Raw genomic sequence first — 14,585 nt, 5'->3', positions numbered from 1 at the left:
CAAAGTATTAATCCAAGTTGACCTACCAACTGGCCCTCCCCCTATTTTTTACATCCTGGTACTGTTTGTAAACCTTATAATTCCCATTGATCGTGTCAATATTTTAAGTAACTTCTTCATTTTATTGATGTGTCTACGAAAAAGTCAATGATTTATGGTACCCCGTTTGAAGAAAGGTTCTATTCGTTAACATGGTTAATAATTTTGCGCTCGATATGTAATAATAAATCAGGGGACAGCACTCGTCTGTTTATAAGGAGTTATCGTTGTGGTAAACGCATCAACCCGGAAGTTTCCGAATGACAAGAGTTATCTCCCATTTCGTCTATCATACTGAAAACGACATGTTTGCCAGTTACGTTGCTTTCGCCGGGAAATTTGAATATTCTGACACGAATGCAACTGAAGCTGCGTAAGGGTTCTGTTAATCCACAAATCAAAATATGCATGTGATAGAAGAATAATTTTGGAAGAAAATGAGGGCTGTTGTGAGGTATATAGTAATTTATTAATACTTTTAATTATTTTTTATCTAAAGTAGGGAAGGCAATTCAAGATGGCGACTTAGATCCCTTTAGGTTTTTTCAGTATACGGATATGGATAATAAACTGCACATTGCCAGAAAACAAAGAAATAGTGATGGCAACGTTAAATACGTTAATAAAGTAATGCAAATAGACAGGAAATAATAAAATATAAATTAAAAACATTGATTTACAAAATTTTAATCTGCTAACCGAGTCCCTGTGGTGGGTACAGGAGATGTGTATGGGAGGATGAAAATTACTTCGGTTACTGACCAATAACACTACTAGTCTGATTAAAATTAAGTTCTCAGCACATTCATTTTCTGATAAGTCGCAGGATGGGATATAAATAAACGATATCAAATGAGAGGTTTGATTTTAAAAACACTTTTAAACTATTAACCTGTCAAAAGAGAGAATTGTAGTTTGGATTTACAACTAGACATAGTGTATATGTATCTGTATATTCTAAGTGCTCCTTATGTGTCTGTTCGTTTATCGTTTTGTCGTTGGGTTGCTTACATACATACCACAAAAAGTTACGCCCATCGAATACATCAACCACTCAGTTATTCTTTAAATTCCGCTTAGATTTGATAATTACCACGTGAGCGGTATAGGGAAATATTTTGCACAAAAAGATATTTCATTATAAGTGTGCAACCATTTAACTTCAAGTGGGGGTATGGTTTTGTGTCCGAGTCACACAATTGTTTTTCGCACATTAAGTTTATCAACTATGTTGGAAAAAACAATATAAAGGAAAAAATATTAACTTCTGTTGAATCGCCATTTTGTTGTTGGTATTTGACCAAAGATGAAATATTAAATAAAAAAATCACTAATCATTTTTTATTCTTAACAATCCCCAGAAGCTTTTAGATAAAATAATTTCGTAAGTGTTGTCCATGAACATGGCATTTGACATAATATTTGTTTCTTTCCACTATCCTCCGGGTCCTTTCTACGCCCTCGCCATTTTGCTAACATGTGTCGAACACCAACTAGCATCTCCTCGAAGTGTCGCTTCTCGTATGTTTCTGTGAGAACTTGTACCAATGCGTTGATGAACCAAGATCCGTCTTTTCTATGTCTGACTGATAAATGCCCTGAAATTTAGTGTATTAACATTAAATGTCGACAGGAAACTCATAAATTGTGTATATTTTTTGAAACCGAACTTGGGTTTTAAAAAGTATACACAACTTGGTAGACAATGGTAAAAGGGGGGTAGATTGATTGATTGTTGGTTGTTTAACGTCCAGTGGCAAATATTTCATGCATTTTCAGGACGATGGGAAAGGGGGGCGGGGGGATTTTTGCCGGAGTCGTATGTCCAAACACCAATTGTAACCAAGTCAAATTATCAAAGACGGAATAATATCAAAATTCAATGAAAATCTTTTCAGTCCAAATGGAGATTAATATGAACTTTCTTTTATGTTATAAATTTAATTTCCAATAGATCTCACAATTCAAATTTTGATGTTTTTTGCTTTGCCCAAGAGAAGAAGGATAGCAGTTAGCGAAACTGGGTTGATAGAATATATAAAAAAAATTGTAAGGGTTCCGCGGAACCCAGTGTCTCGCCTACTTTTGCTGTTAGTCGCAGGCTCAACGAAAATGGGGAAAAATTTGTAAAAAATTTCCTCTAGGCGCTATCTTTTGATTGTAAGAAGTTGTAAAAATCCAGGATGGTTTATGAATCTAATCTGAGACTATAAAATATTTAATAAATGTTTTAAAAACTTTAACAGCAGACTGTATGTAATGTTTACTGGAAGAAAAACCAAGTCTATAAGAAATATACGGAAAAACAGGAACTATTTTTTTACAAAATCTCCTAGACTCTAGCTTTTGATTATAAACGCGCTTCTGTTCTAGTTTGGTACAAATCCAGGATATTTTAAGAAAGTTATTACTATTAAAAAAAAAACTTTAACCACAGAGTGAATGTAATGTTAACTGGCAGAAAAACTAAGTCCATTTATAAGTATAATTCGGATAAACAGGATTTTTTTTTTACAAAAATTACTTCTGGATACTATCTTTTGATCATAAACAAGCTTCTGTCCAAGTTTTCTTAGAAATCCAGGAAAGTTTAAGAAAGTTATTAAACTTTCAAAAACTTTTAACCAATGAATATTTGTGGACGCCGCCGACGACGGAATGAAGGATCGCTGTCTCGCTTTTGCGACAAAAGTCGCAGGCTCAACAAAAATCAATTACGAAAAATAACTTTTTTTTTATTAAATTTTACAATGAGAATGATTGACCGTAGGAAGAATCTAATTACTATCAATTGCTTTATCATCAGAGGTATTTTTAATCAAGGTTTATTATTATTTCAAAGCCTGCATGATTTCTAAATTATAAAAAATCGCTTTGGTCATCACAGTGTTAACAGTCTTGATATGGGATGGGGAATTCTTTATTCCTGCAGTGGCGGATCCAGGGGGGGGGGGGGGGGTTCCGGGGGTTGGAACCCCCCCTTTTTTTGGACGATCAATGCATTTGAATGGGAGCATATAGTTGGAACCCCCCTTTACTCTGGGTTGGGAACCCCCCCTTTTTAAAATTGCTGGATTCGCCCCTGTCCTGTGGCACTCTTTTCATGCCTTGTTTCTCTATTTTCTATTCTTTTATCCGTTATTCTTTATGTTTTAGCACCACATTATTCTTTATTCTTGATCGTACGCTTATTTTATTAAATCTATATTTATTTGTCCGTTTTTTTCCATTCTGATCTTTTGATCATAAACAAGCTTCTATCCTAGCTTGGTACAAATCCAGGATAGTTTAAGGAGGTATTTTAAAACAAGGTTTACCATTTTGTCAAAGCATGATTTCTAAATTATACAAAAAATCGCTTTGGTCATCATAGTGTTAATAGTCTTGATATGGGATGGGGAATTCTTTATTTCTGTGGCACTCTTTTTATGCCTTGTTTCTCTATTTTCTATTCTTTTATCCGTTATTCTTGATGTTTAAGCACCACATTATTTTTTATTCTTGATCGTAAGCCTATTGTCTTTTTTATATTTATTTGTCCGTTTTTTTTTTCAATCTAAAAACCCCAACCATACCCTTTCATGAATAATATCTTTAAAATTTGAGCAAAATACCAACCATCCGTTGTTGCATATGCAATAAGAATATCGGCATCCTTTGGCACAGTTACGCTGTCAATAAAGTCGTCTTCAAGTTCCATTTCATCGTCTGCTACGTGTTCTGTTAATTCTTGGACTGGTTTTCCTCTGCAGGCCTGCACAATGAATATTTTCGGCTTATCTACATAATTGAATAATTGTGTCGAATAAATCAGGTTATTATTGAATAACTGACGAGCACAATGGAATAACGGAGGTTTTTATGGAATAATTATTGTAAATTTGTGTTTACGTATTTACTATCGTAAAGGCAAAACGTCAGTTTTATATATGTAATTCTTGTCGAAAACAAATATTGTATCGGGGTAGGGGGGGGGGGGGGGGGGGGGGGGGGGTAAGCGCATACAAACATGTGAAAGTCGGCCACATTTCAATTTGTATGTGCCTGCCCCTATTTTAGGAGTTAGTAAAAAAGTGATTGTCGTTTGATCAAGTCTGTCATTTTTTTTTAATTGAATTGTTTAATATAAAATAAGCCGTTACTTTTCTCGTTTGAACTGCCCAGCATTTTACTTGTCGGGGACTTTTATAGCTGACTGTGTGGTATGGGATTTTCTTATGGTTGAAAGCCGTACGGCGACGTATACTTGCTCCAAAGTTGTTTCATTGGCAATGATTCCTTATCTCAATTTATACCACCGAAAATACTACTGAAGCAGTTTGTTACCCTTAAATGTCGGTTTTTGACACAGTATAGCATTTTTTGTCTTCTATCTACATCTATTACAGATCTATGAAAGAAACTGTAATCACACAGAAACAAATTTCAGTAATACGAGATCTTAAAACCAAATGATATAAACCATTTATCGACTCTTTATTAATAATAGGGTTATTGTCCTCAAATTATAATATTTGACAAGTTGCAGCTTTTTATTTTAAAGGGTCCTTAGCTACGAGATATATAAAAAAAATCCAAGATATGATTATTTTTGGTCGATCATTAATGAAAGTGAAATAGTGAATTAGAAATTCACTTTAAGCAATCAATATGGTTCAATTTTGTCAAATTTAGCTATGAACCATTGATGATGAATTATTCGATTGCAAGTGAATAATCCAACCTCATTGAATCCGTATTCATGTGAACTTCAATTTAACCCCTTGGCTAGAGATGGATAACGCATGTACATTGTGTGCGTTTAGTAATTTAAAGGAAAAGAATGTCAACTTTGAAAGTGAAATAAAGGTAAATAATTGATTCGATCCACACCAAAAAAACACAACACATTCTTATAAAGGTAAAAACGATGATTAACATATATTTTTAATCTATAACATGAAAATTCAAAAGACCTAGAAAAATCTAATTCCACGAGTTTTATTCTATTTCTATCTATATTTATGTTTATATCGCTTACATATATATAAATATGACCATTGGGGTGTTCGGAGTCAAATCGATGAATCGAAGCTACATATCATCGAGCCCATGCCCAGTAAATTGTTTATCTTAGACCTTTTAAAAGAGGTAGGGCCCATTTGTCCTGATTTTTTCCACAGAAGGGTCATTTTCAAAAAGTGCCGACAGTATAAAATTTACTATTATAAAAACACAATAATAAAAAGGCTTTTTGATCAATATCTCGATTTACATATATTATGATATGTGTGATAAATATTTAATTTAACTCTCAAAAAGGATGAAAGTTCAATATGCGGAATTAAGGGTGATTTTAGGTGGGAAAAACAGGGAATCCCCCCAGAAGGACATTTCAAACAAAAAAAAAAGTTATGTTTTTCGTGACTGTTGTGATTTATACTACTTTTTCCCTAAAAAAATGATATTGGTTTAGTATGTCCTTATTACATAAAATACAACTTTTTAATGAAATTTTTATAACATCGCTAAATTGTACCGATATAGCTCTTTAATAAAAATTATTGTCAAGCATCGCCGTGGCTCTATCAGTAGAGTAGAGAATTTAGTAGACTATTTAAAAAAAATATTAGAAAAATACATCTCTCACTATTTTTATCTTTTAAATCAGAGAAAAGAACATTTCTTAATAGAAAACTATTTTATATTGGACAATCCCGTTATTAAAGTAACAGATAACCATGCAGAAATATTATATTAATTATAAACATACGGCTAGTATCTCAACTTACATTGAATTTCTATATATTTGTAACTGACTATATGTAACTGTCTGTTTGTGACACCAGGCACTGTCTGGTGAATGTTTCATTGTACATATTTGAATAAAATTTTATCAAGAGAAAAAAAGCAGGGATTTTTTTACTACCAATGAGAGAAGATAGGGTTTGAATCTCACTCAGACTTTTTGCATTTTTTGTGTTGTTATATTAAAGTTTAATGTTTCTATCATATTTTTTTCGGATGTTTGCTAAATTCATAGAGTCATTCTGGTTCATTTTGACTAGTATAGATCATTTTATTAAAGAAAAAAATAGTGTACATATCGCTTATTGTGTGCATTCCTATGACTATCCATACTCCTGACTTACTTTCTTTTCATACGTTTACATTTATAACATATATGCAGGGAACAACTGCCGTCAAACTGAAGTACAGTGTAGGTGCCTGTACATAACCAATAGCACGAGAATTGATTCTGTAGCAATGAGGCCCAAATGTTGCGTGTGTTATATACACATAACATAAAATAAGGCCATGGTATACAAGTTTCAAAACAATACAAACAATTTTTCGAAACCTTGTTTGAACATGGTATTATATTTAACAAATGCAGTTTTGGCGCTAATTTACTAACTGTGTAGATACTAGTACTGAAATTTTTACCACCGTCCCTTCACTGGTACCTACGTCATCAGAAAATAAGACAACACCACAGAACAAACCAATTACACTACAAATCGTGATTGTAGGTAAAACATCAAGAAGATGTTGCATCTCTATCGCAAACAAAGGGCCGATTTGTTAAAATGCTAGAAAAGGCCATATAGCATGTGCCAGTAACACAAGGTGTTCGATGACCAACTGATGTAAGATGTTCTCCGGTTAAAATGTATATTATCTTATCTTATCTTATCTTATAGACGATAAAACCTTAAAATATATAAAAGAAGATGTGGTATGATTGCCAATGAGACAACTATCCACAAAAGACCAAAATGACACAGACATTAACAACTATAGGTCACCGTACGGCCTACAACAATGAGCAAAGCCCAAACCGCATACTAGTCAGCTATAAAAGGCCCCGATAAGACAATGTAAAACAGTTCAAACGAGAAACTAACGGCCTTATTTATGTAAAAAAATGAAGACCAGAACAAATACAGATATACATATATTCAGAATGAGAAAAACAACTTCCCATTTGAATTTGTTCGATATTATTTGGCTTCTTGACAAATTACGTGGTATGGTATGCGCATAAAGGGTGTTAACATTTAAACAAACTCAATGTAAAAAAAATCAATAGTCTTGACCTTGTTTTTTTGTAGGAATACCTATTCAAGGTATGGAAATAGATGATGTGACGTATTTTCATGTACTATAATTAGCATCTATCGGGCTATTTAAAACATGATTAATCTATCTAATCGAATGTGAAAAATTCAGGCGAAAATGGCTCTAGCTCTTTGGATAAATGTTTACATGGTTATTAATCAAATATAAAACTTTGAGTCAAATCGGTGAACATGAATTTGACAGCTAGTGCCCCTTTGACAATTATAAAAACAGCCAAGTGATCACATAATCACAAACCCCAAGAGGATGCTCCCATACGATCGATACTGATTTCGATGGCACACATGTTTAAAATGTCAAGAACGAGGGTGGCGCATATGAGTATCTGGTTTTTTTTGTGAAAAAAAATTCGGTGTATCTCCTTTGTCTAAATACACTTACCGATGAAATCTCTAAATTCTGTGTTTTTAAATTGGGCTGTTATGTCGTTCATCTTGATTTTTTGTTCATCAGTGGTCCAGATGCCTTCCTATTAAAAATGTATATTTAAACGCGTTAATTAGTACCTCATGGTGTATAGATAGATTTATTTGATCTAATATCAACATAAAATATTACAAAAATAAAGAAGTATACAACGATTCAAGCAGACGTGCATTTTGGGAGCATTGGCCGTTGTTAGTCTTGTATGCTTTTTAATCTTTAGTTAAGTTCATTTTTATGTTTTGGAGTTTAGTATGACTTCCATTTTCAAGAAAGCAGTACACAATTTTATTTAGAGATCAGCTGAGGCCCACCTCCATTTCACGGCGGGAGTTTCTCGCTGCGTCGACGACCCACTGGTGGCCTTCGGCTGTTATATGATCATGATCATTGGTCGGGTTGTTGTCTCTTTGACATAGTCCCCATTTCCCCATAAACTTTATGTATATGTTCCAGACCATATGAGTATTTGGACCGTACGCGTACGGTCCGGACCGTATACGTATACTCGTACGGTCCGACCATACGCGTACGGTCGGACCGTATGAGTATACGCGTACGGTCCAGCTGATCATACGTTTTCGGATCATATGGGTTAAATTTAAACAAACATTTATCAAAATCTTTATTTTTAGTTATACAAATTGTTACTATTACAAAATAGATGGCCGATGATAAAGTGAATAAGCGAACAATTGAAATTAAATATTTGCTTAATTGTATATCCGTGAAATCTATTTTGTTACTCTGTCCGAAGGTGACACTTGCTTCTAATAAGAACGTCGTGTTTTTACATTTACATGTTTTGTTAATGCATGTTCCTTTGCGTATGCATTTCTTTTGTAAAGTTCATAAATATTCTAAAACAATTGTCCTCCCACATTATGTTTACTTCCGATAACTTCAATTTCAATGAGCATACTGAGCTGCAATTAATGAAGTACCGGCCTGCAAAATACAGGAGATTAACAGATTAAATAAGAGTGATCTTTTTAAATAGTTAAAATATTAAGTTTTTATGTCAAATGCTGTTGAACTTTTTATATTAATTGGAGATATAAGTCATGTTGATCTGTTATATACATTTGTATCTAATAAGCTTGACCAACTTCTTAATATCAGTCAGACCGTACGCGTACGGTCCGACCGTATGCGTATTTTGAAAAAGTACGCATACGGTCCAGACCGTACGCGTACGGTCCAAATACTCATACGGTCTGGAACATATACATACTAAAATCATAAAATCTTAAAACAATTGTTGATACAATGTACCTTATCTTGATTGTCCATGACATGGACTGAATTACAAAACAGAGAAATTTTGACCGAAAATAAAAGAAAGAGAAGATTTGGCCGAAAGTTAGAAAAAAAAGGGCAAACATGATTGTGGAATGGAGAATGATAGGCCAACATTAAAAAAAATGAAATAAAATAGCCTTAGAATTTAAAGAAAAATTACAGAAATGCAAGCAGACATCCCAATCTTGCTCATGAAATTATTAAGTTAAAGTGTATGTAATGAAAGTGTATGTAAATATATATATGCGTTTGATTGACACCTGATCATGATTTAACCGTATACCAGATTAATAAAATAATGAATTAATTTTCAATTGTATTTTTAAACAAGGTGTACAAGGCCATTTTATATACTGACCTCACCGCCATGACTCATAACAACACAGATAAAACAGTAGTATTTCTTAGCCTCGCTTCCAGTCAATGTTTGTTTTGTTTCGGACAGAGTCTTAACTAACTCATCTTTCGTCATGTCCTCCTTCACATTGACAGTGAAACCAAGCTGCCCACAGAAGAAACTTTGCAATGCTGATATGTCTCTCTCACTGCCTGTAAAATTCAGTTATTAGTTATTTTCCCTCAATTTTTTTTTTATGGTGTATCGGCTAATTTAGACAATCGACAGTTATTTCGAGAATCCGCTCTGTTAATTTTTTTGGGAGTATTTCCCTATTATTTTATGTGTTACCCATTATACTCTGTTTTCAATTATTTGACCTGTTTCTCTACCGTATGTTTAAAAGTTATTCACCTCTTAACATTAAACAACTTACGGCCATTTATCGAACTTTTATAACAGAATACATCTAACGTAATTTTTAAATTCTTACATTTAACGTACCGTGTTGTTACAAATAGTGATGTAACCGCACGTGAATTATTCGTACTTAGTCGTAACAATTCATTAAACCATCGTAACACGACCCGAATGAAACCGTAAACACTAAGGCACTCGTAATTATCCGTAATTAATCTGTAATCAAATCGTTAACATTAACAAATCTTACCTCTTGTTACCATTCATTTATGAATTCTTGCGAGCAGTTTGTTTTTTCGAGCAGTTTGCGATACTAAAGGATTGTTACTAGTTTTTTTACGCAAAATTAATTTGTGGACAATCGTTGGAAGATTTTTCGCGTGTCAAATTATTTGCATCTCCTTTACGGAACTTCGAGAGTTTCTGCGAGTTGTTACCAAACTCCCCGGCAGATCCAGCTCCGATCCGCATACTACTCTACAATAAGTGATTGATAGAGTAAAGGGAAAACGGTAGTATTACATTTTCCTAGCATTAGGTTGGCCTTTTGTGTACCCGAGACAGGTGAAGGAAGTCAACTTAGGAGCGCCGTGATTGGATGTAAGGGTACAATATATTTTTTTATTTATCTATGAATAACTGCAGTGTTTATATTTACAATATAAATTTAAAAACCTATTGAAATATTTTCTAGAGAATTATTCGAAAAGGCTTTCAAAATTTTATAAATTTGCTGCAAAATGACGGTGGGCATGGATAACATAACCAAGCTCCGTTTGAAATTGGTCATGATACTATTTGGCTTCAATTTTTAAAATAGAGTAATAAAGTACTAACACCACACATAACTGTTTTATCCAGGTTTTTATTATAAAAAGTGTTAAAATTAGAAAATGTTAGTATTGTCGCCTATGGCAGAATAAATAGTATCGCTTTCCCTAAAGGAAAATACTAGTTGTAACGAGGTGGTTGTTTTTACGGATACCAGCGTACGTGTTATATATAGATGATTGCGATTGACTACGAGTTGGCGATCCTTATGGACTCTTTAAGGAATTTGTGTATGTGACGGGGGCATACTGTTCTGAAAGTTTTGTGATGTATACCGATCCAATCGCAGACAAAATGCCCTTTCCAGGGACGCTTAAATCAGACATGTAATGAGAGTTTTGTTTTCTAGAATATGTATAATTCAAACAAAAAGTACATTTATTTAAAAGTAATACTTTTATTCAATTTATCAATTTCAAGGATTAAGTACCATTGTGACTTCGAAAAGGGTCCGACAGTTGTCGTTTTTATGCTTTCTATCAAAAGAGGTCACCCCCCAGGTTTTTTGGGTTCATATATCCATTTTTTGTTTTATTTTGAATGTAGTGTTATGTAATCTACCGGTATATTGTTTGCATTTTTTTCTTTTTTCATGTTTTCTATGATTTTGTTAGTTTCTATATTTGACCTTTGTATTTTGATAGATCTATTTGGTATATTTCGCCTTTAATTTGATAACAATTGCTTCATATTATGGTTAATACAGATAACCAAAATTCAACAATAATGTGTTCTACTGCTAACAGCTATATATTAAATTTAAATTACCTGACCGTCCCTTTGAGATGACATTTAAAATCAACATATATCCTTTTTGTCCCCTTTCCTTTTCATACCTATTGTCATCTAGAATTTGTTTTCCTGTAATAAGACAAACAAAAAAACACCAGATTGTACACGTGCATGTAACATTATGCCTAAGCCTAATTGTCTATTACCGATTTGATTATGTATTACACTTTTTACACAAGTTGTTTTTCTTCGGTAATTGCAGACTGGTTCCGATCCGGACAAAATCGCCTGCAGTCCATGTAAATCTTAATATTAAAGTAAACAGTTAAATATCATGCGTGTTTATCAATTTTTAATGAAAAAAATAGCTTGATATTAAAGGATTAACTATAATTGTCAATATAAAAAGATTTGGAAAGACTTAACGATTCCACACACGCACATTACACACAGATTAATTTGATGTTTCCGCTAGCTCTTTATTGTCAATGAAAATATATGAACTTCGAAAGGGGAGTAACTCGTACAAATGAATTTCGTTAATAACAGGTTTGATTTACGGGAATATGAAGGCAAAGCGGAACCTGTCGATATTTTCCTATTGCTTATTCAAGATCAATGACTAAAATGAATCATGTCAGCATAGCATTATCATAATCGTCTAAAATGATATATGCAATTAAAAAATCAACACAATCTTACCTTCTTCCAATTTTCTTTTTTTCGTTAGTTTTCCGTCGGCTGAATGTTGACCTTGAAAAAGAAACAAATGAAGCAGTACGTACAAAATGTCATAGGGTGAAACTTTGCACATTTATTTCTTATCTCAGATCGGTATTTAATTGTCCACATTAATTTACTATGGTCAAGCGTGTTAAGTATTTGTAGATTTATTGTTTTCGTGAACTTTAGTAGTCTTATAACATATGACTTCGCATTCTTATTCAATTTTTAACGTTTTTATACTGATATTTTCATTTTTTATTTTTTTTGAATGCGGTGGCACATTGATAGTAAAAAAAAATATCAGAACAGTAAATAGAAATAGTAAATAATATGCCCCCGAGGTCATATATTATAGGACTAGAACTTTAGCAGACTTTCTGATTGACCGTTAAATTTAATGTATGATGCAGCTGTGTTTTAACTGTAATCATTTCTAATTAGAAGCCGTATAATTTATGTTTGTGTTTCCTTGTTTATATTCTGCCCCTTTGAAAGCTGTGTTATATGTATAATCCAATACACGTTTTGATAAAACGTAGATTATTGTTCCGAAAGTACGATGAAACAATACATATATGACGAAAAGTTACTTCCGGTTCCAAAGGCCTTTACGATGATAAAAGTTAGGGAATGTTGAGATGCGAGAGAGTTGGATAGAGTTAGTAATAGAGAATGGATGTGTCTTTATATTAACAATGTAATTACTGCTAATGTATATAAGAACTTGTACATAATAAATATGTATATATTAACGTGAGTTTTTAAAGCCAGTGCCTTAGAAGAGCTCCTTGACAAACACATTACATTAAAATTTGTTACTTACAGATACGAACAAAGCAAATGTTGATATATTGATGACATAGGTCATCAAATTACATCGGAACTGAAGAAAACCAAATGTAGAGAGAATTCAGAAAACTTTAGGTTTTTATCCCAAAAAATGTCAATAGCTTTTAACCAGACAGGGGATGATACAAATTGTAAACATAAGAAAATTATTCTTAATTATAAGAAAATTATATTATATGTTCACCCTTCAAATGATAAATATATATATTTGTCTATAAAAAAAAAAAAGAAAAAAAGAAGAATGTTATGGTGGAGGGGGAGGACAGGGGTAAGGGAGACAGGGAGAAAGGGGGTAGGAGAAAGGAGAAAGGGAGCAGGAGAAAGGAGAGGAAGGCTGGGAGAAAGGAGAAAAAGTTGGAGAAAGGAAAAAAGTTGGAGAAAGGAGAAAAAATTAAATATCTCTCCTTTTGAAATTTTTTCTAATATTTCAAGAAAAAATATCTCAAAAGGAGATGTTTTATTCTAATGGGAGAAAGGAGAACGGGGGTAGGAGAAAGGAGAAGAGGGATGGGAGAAGGGAGAAGGGTACCCCCCTGTCCTCCCCCTCATGGTGGCCTTCGGCTGTTATCTGCTCTTTGGTCGGGTTTTTGTCTCTTTGACATGTTCCCCATTTCCATTCTCAATTTTATATAAACACACAATGACATACCTTGATTATTATAACATGTACTTCCGGACGCTGTACTTCTGCCGGAAGCAGAAGTTCCTTGTTCTCTTGACAATATTCTCTGAATATCCCATTCAGTTGGTTCAATCAAATCAGCCACAACACGAACGTCATACTCTCTTATAACACGTTTCAAGTATTCGTAGTTTCCAGGACCTATGGTTCCATTTCTTTCCAAGGCCTCTAAAATGTCCATTATATGCTTGGCTTCCTTTCTTACCTTCGGACTCAGTTTTGCTTTTAGTCTGTTGACAAGCTGTTCATATCTATCGGCTTCAAACAGACCAAACTGCTCGTTAAGATCTGATGTTAATTTAGCATGCAATTCTTTCGCCTCCTCTTTTGCGTCCATTTCTACTCAAGTAGCACTACTAGCACCAAAAACACAACACTTGATTATGTTTTATGTGTGGGTGTCCGAGCACGGTCTATTTTAAGACGAGGAACTAATTTATTCTGACATGTGAAAACTATATTTTGTCATTGATTTTTATTGTGTACACACGACTTTTAATTTTAAATAAAACCATCGAATAAATGTGGTCTTAAGCAATTCTTTATTGGGCTAGATTAAATACTGAAAACATAAACCCATTGCTAAAAGAAAGTTATACATTAAGTAAACACCTTGATTCACAAGGAGTTTATACTTGGTCCACTTTTATAAAAGATTCAACACAAGAAATGAATATTGATATACAAAAAGTAATGTCCTGTCAAAATATGGAACAAGTTAACATTAAACTAAAGACTTGGATTAAGAATATTACAAGTAAATTTTATTCAGAACTACTGGAAAATAAAATTAATAGTTTGAACGAAAATAACAAACTTTTTCTTTACAAAAATATTAAAGTCAAACAATACCAAGAATTTTATCTAAAATATCACAATTTTGAAACTAGACGTTTATTTACAAAAATTAGAATTAGTGACCATAATTTGCTCATTGAGAAGGGCAGATATCTAAAAATACCTCGAGACAATAGAACATGTCCAACTTGTCCACTGTCAAATTAATAATGTTTTACGTATAAAACTTTTTAATGACATGGCAATAGATAATCCTATGTTTTCAAATCTATCTGATACTGAAAAACTAGTAGTCCTACTAAATCCTTCTAATATAAACCAAGT

The 14,585-nt window shown here is 33.1% G+C and overlaps 1 protein-coding gene across 3 annotated transcripts; it reads right to left on the bottom strand.

Moving 5' to 3' along the window:
• Window positions 1–1,358: 1,358 nt before the first annotated feature.
• LOC143052193 (caspase-3-like) lies at window positions 1,359–13,879 on the bottom strand. Of its 3 annotated transcripts, none has more exons than XM_076225153.1 (7): window positions 13,431–13,879; window positions 11,909–11,959; window positions 11,243–11,335; window positions 9,245–9,435; window positions 7,543–7,630; window positions 3,658–3,819; window positions 1,359–1,637 (listed from the first exon to the last, which is right to left on the bottom strand). In XM_076225153.1, the coding sequence occupies exons 1-7, from the start codon at window positions 13,798–13,800 to the stop codon at window positions 1,387–1,389; spliced, it is 1,206 nt and encodes a 401-aa protein (XP_076081268.1). In that variant the 5' UTR covers window positions 13,801–13,879; the 3' UTR covers window positions 1,359–1,386. The 3 variants fall into 3 exon arrangements, with proteins under 3 accessions (XP_076081268.1, XP_076081270.1, XP_076081269.1); XM_076225155.1 differs by having other exon boundaries at window positions 11,243–11,320; XM_076225154.1 differs by having other exon boundaries at window positions 11,909–11,947.
• Window positions 13,880–14,585: the final 706 nt, after the last annotated feature.

This window comes from Mytilus galloprovincialis, chromosome 11 (genome assembly GCF_965363235.1).
Source record: "Mytilus galloprovincialis chromosome 11, xbMytGall1.hap1.1, whole genome shotgun sequence".
Classification (NCBI taxonomy): domain Eukaryota; kingdom Metazoa; phylum Mollusca; class Bivalvia; order Mytilida; family Mytilidae; genus Mytilus; species Mytilus galloprovincialis.
Note: the sequence above shows the minus strand (reverse complement) of the source record. Positions and strands in the feature narration are given on the sequence as shown.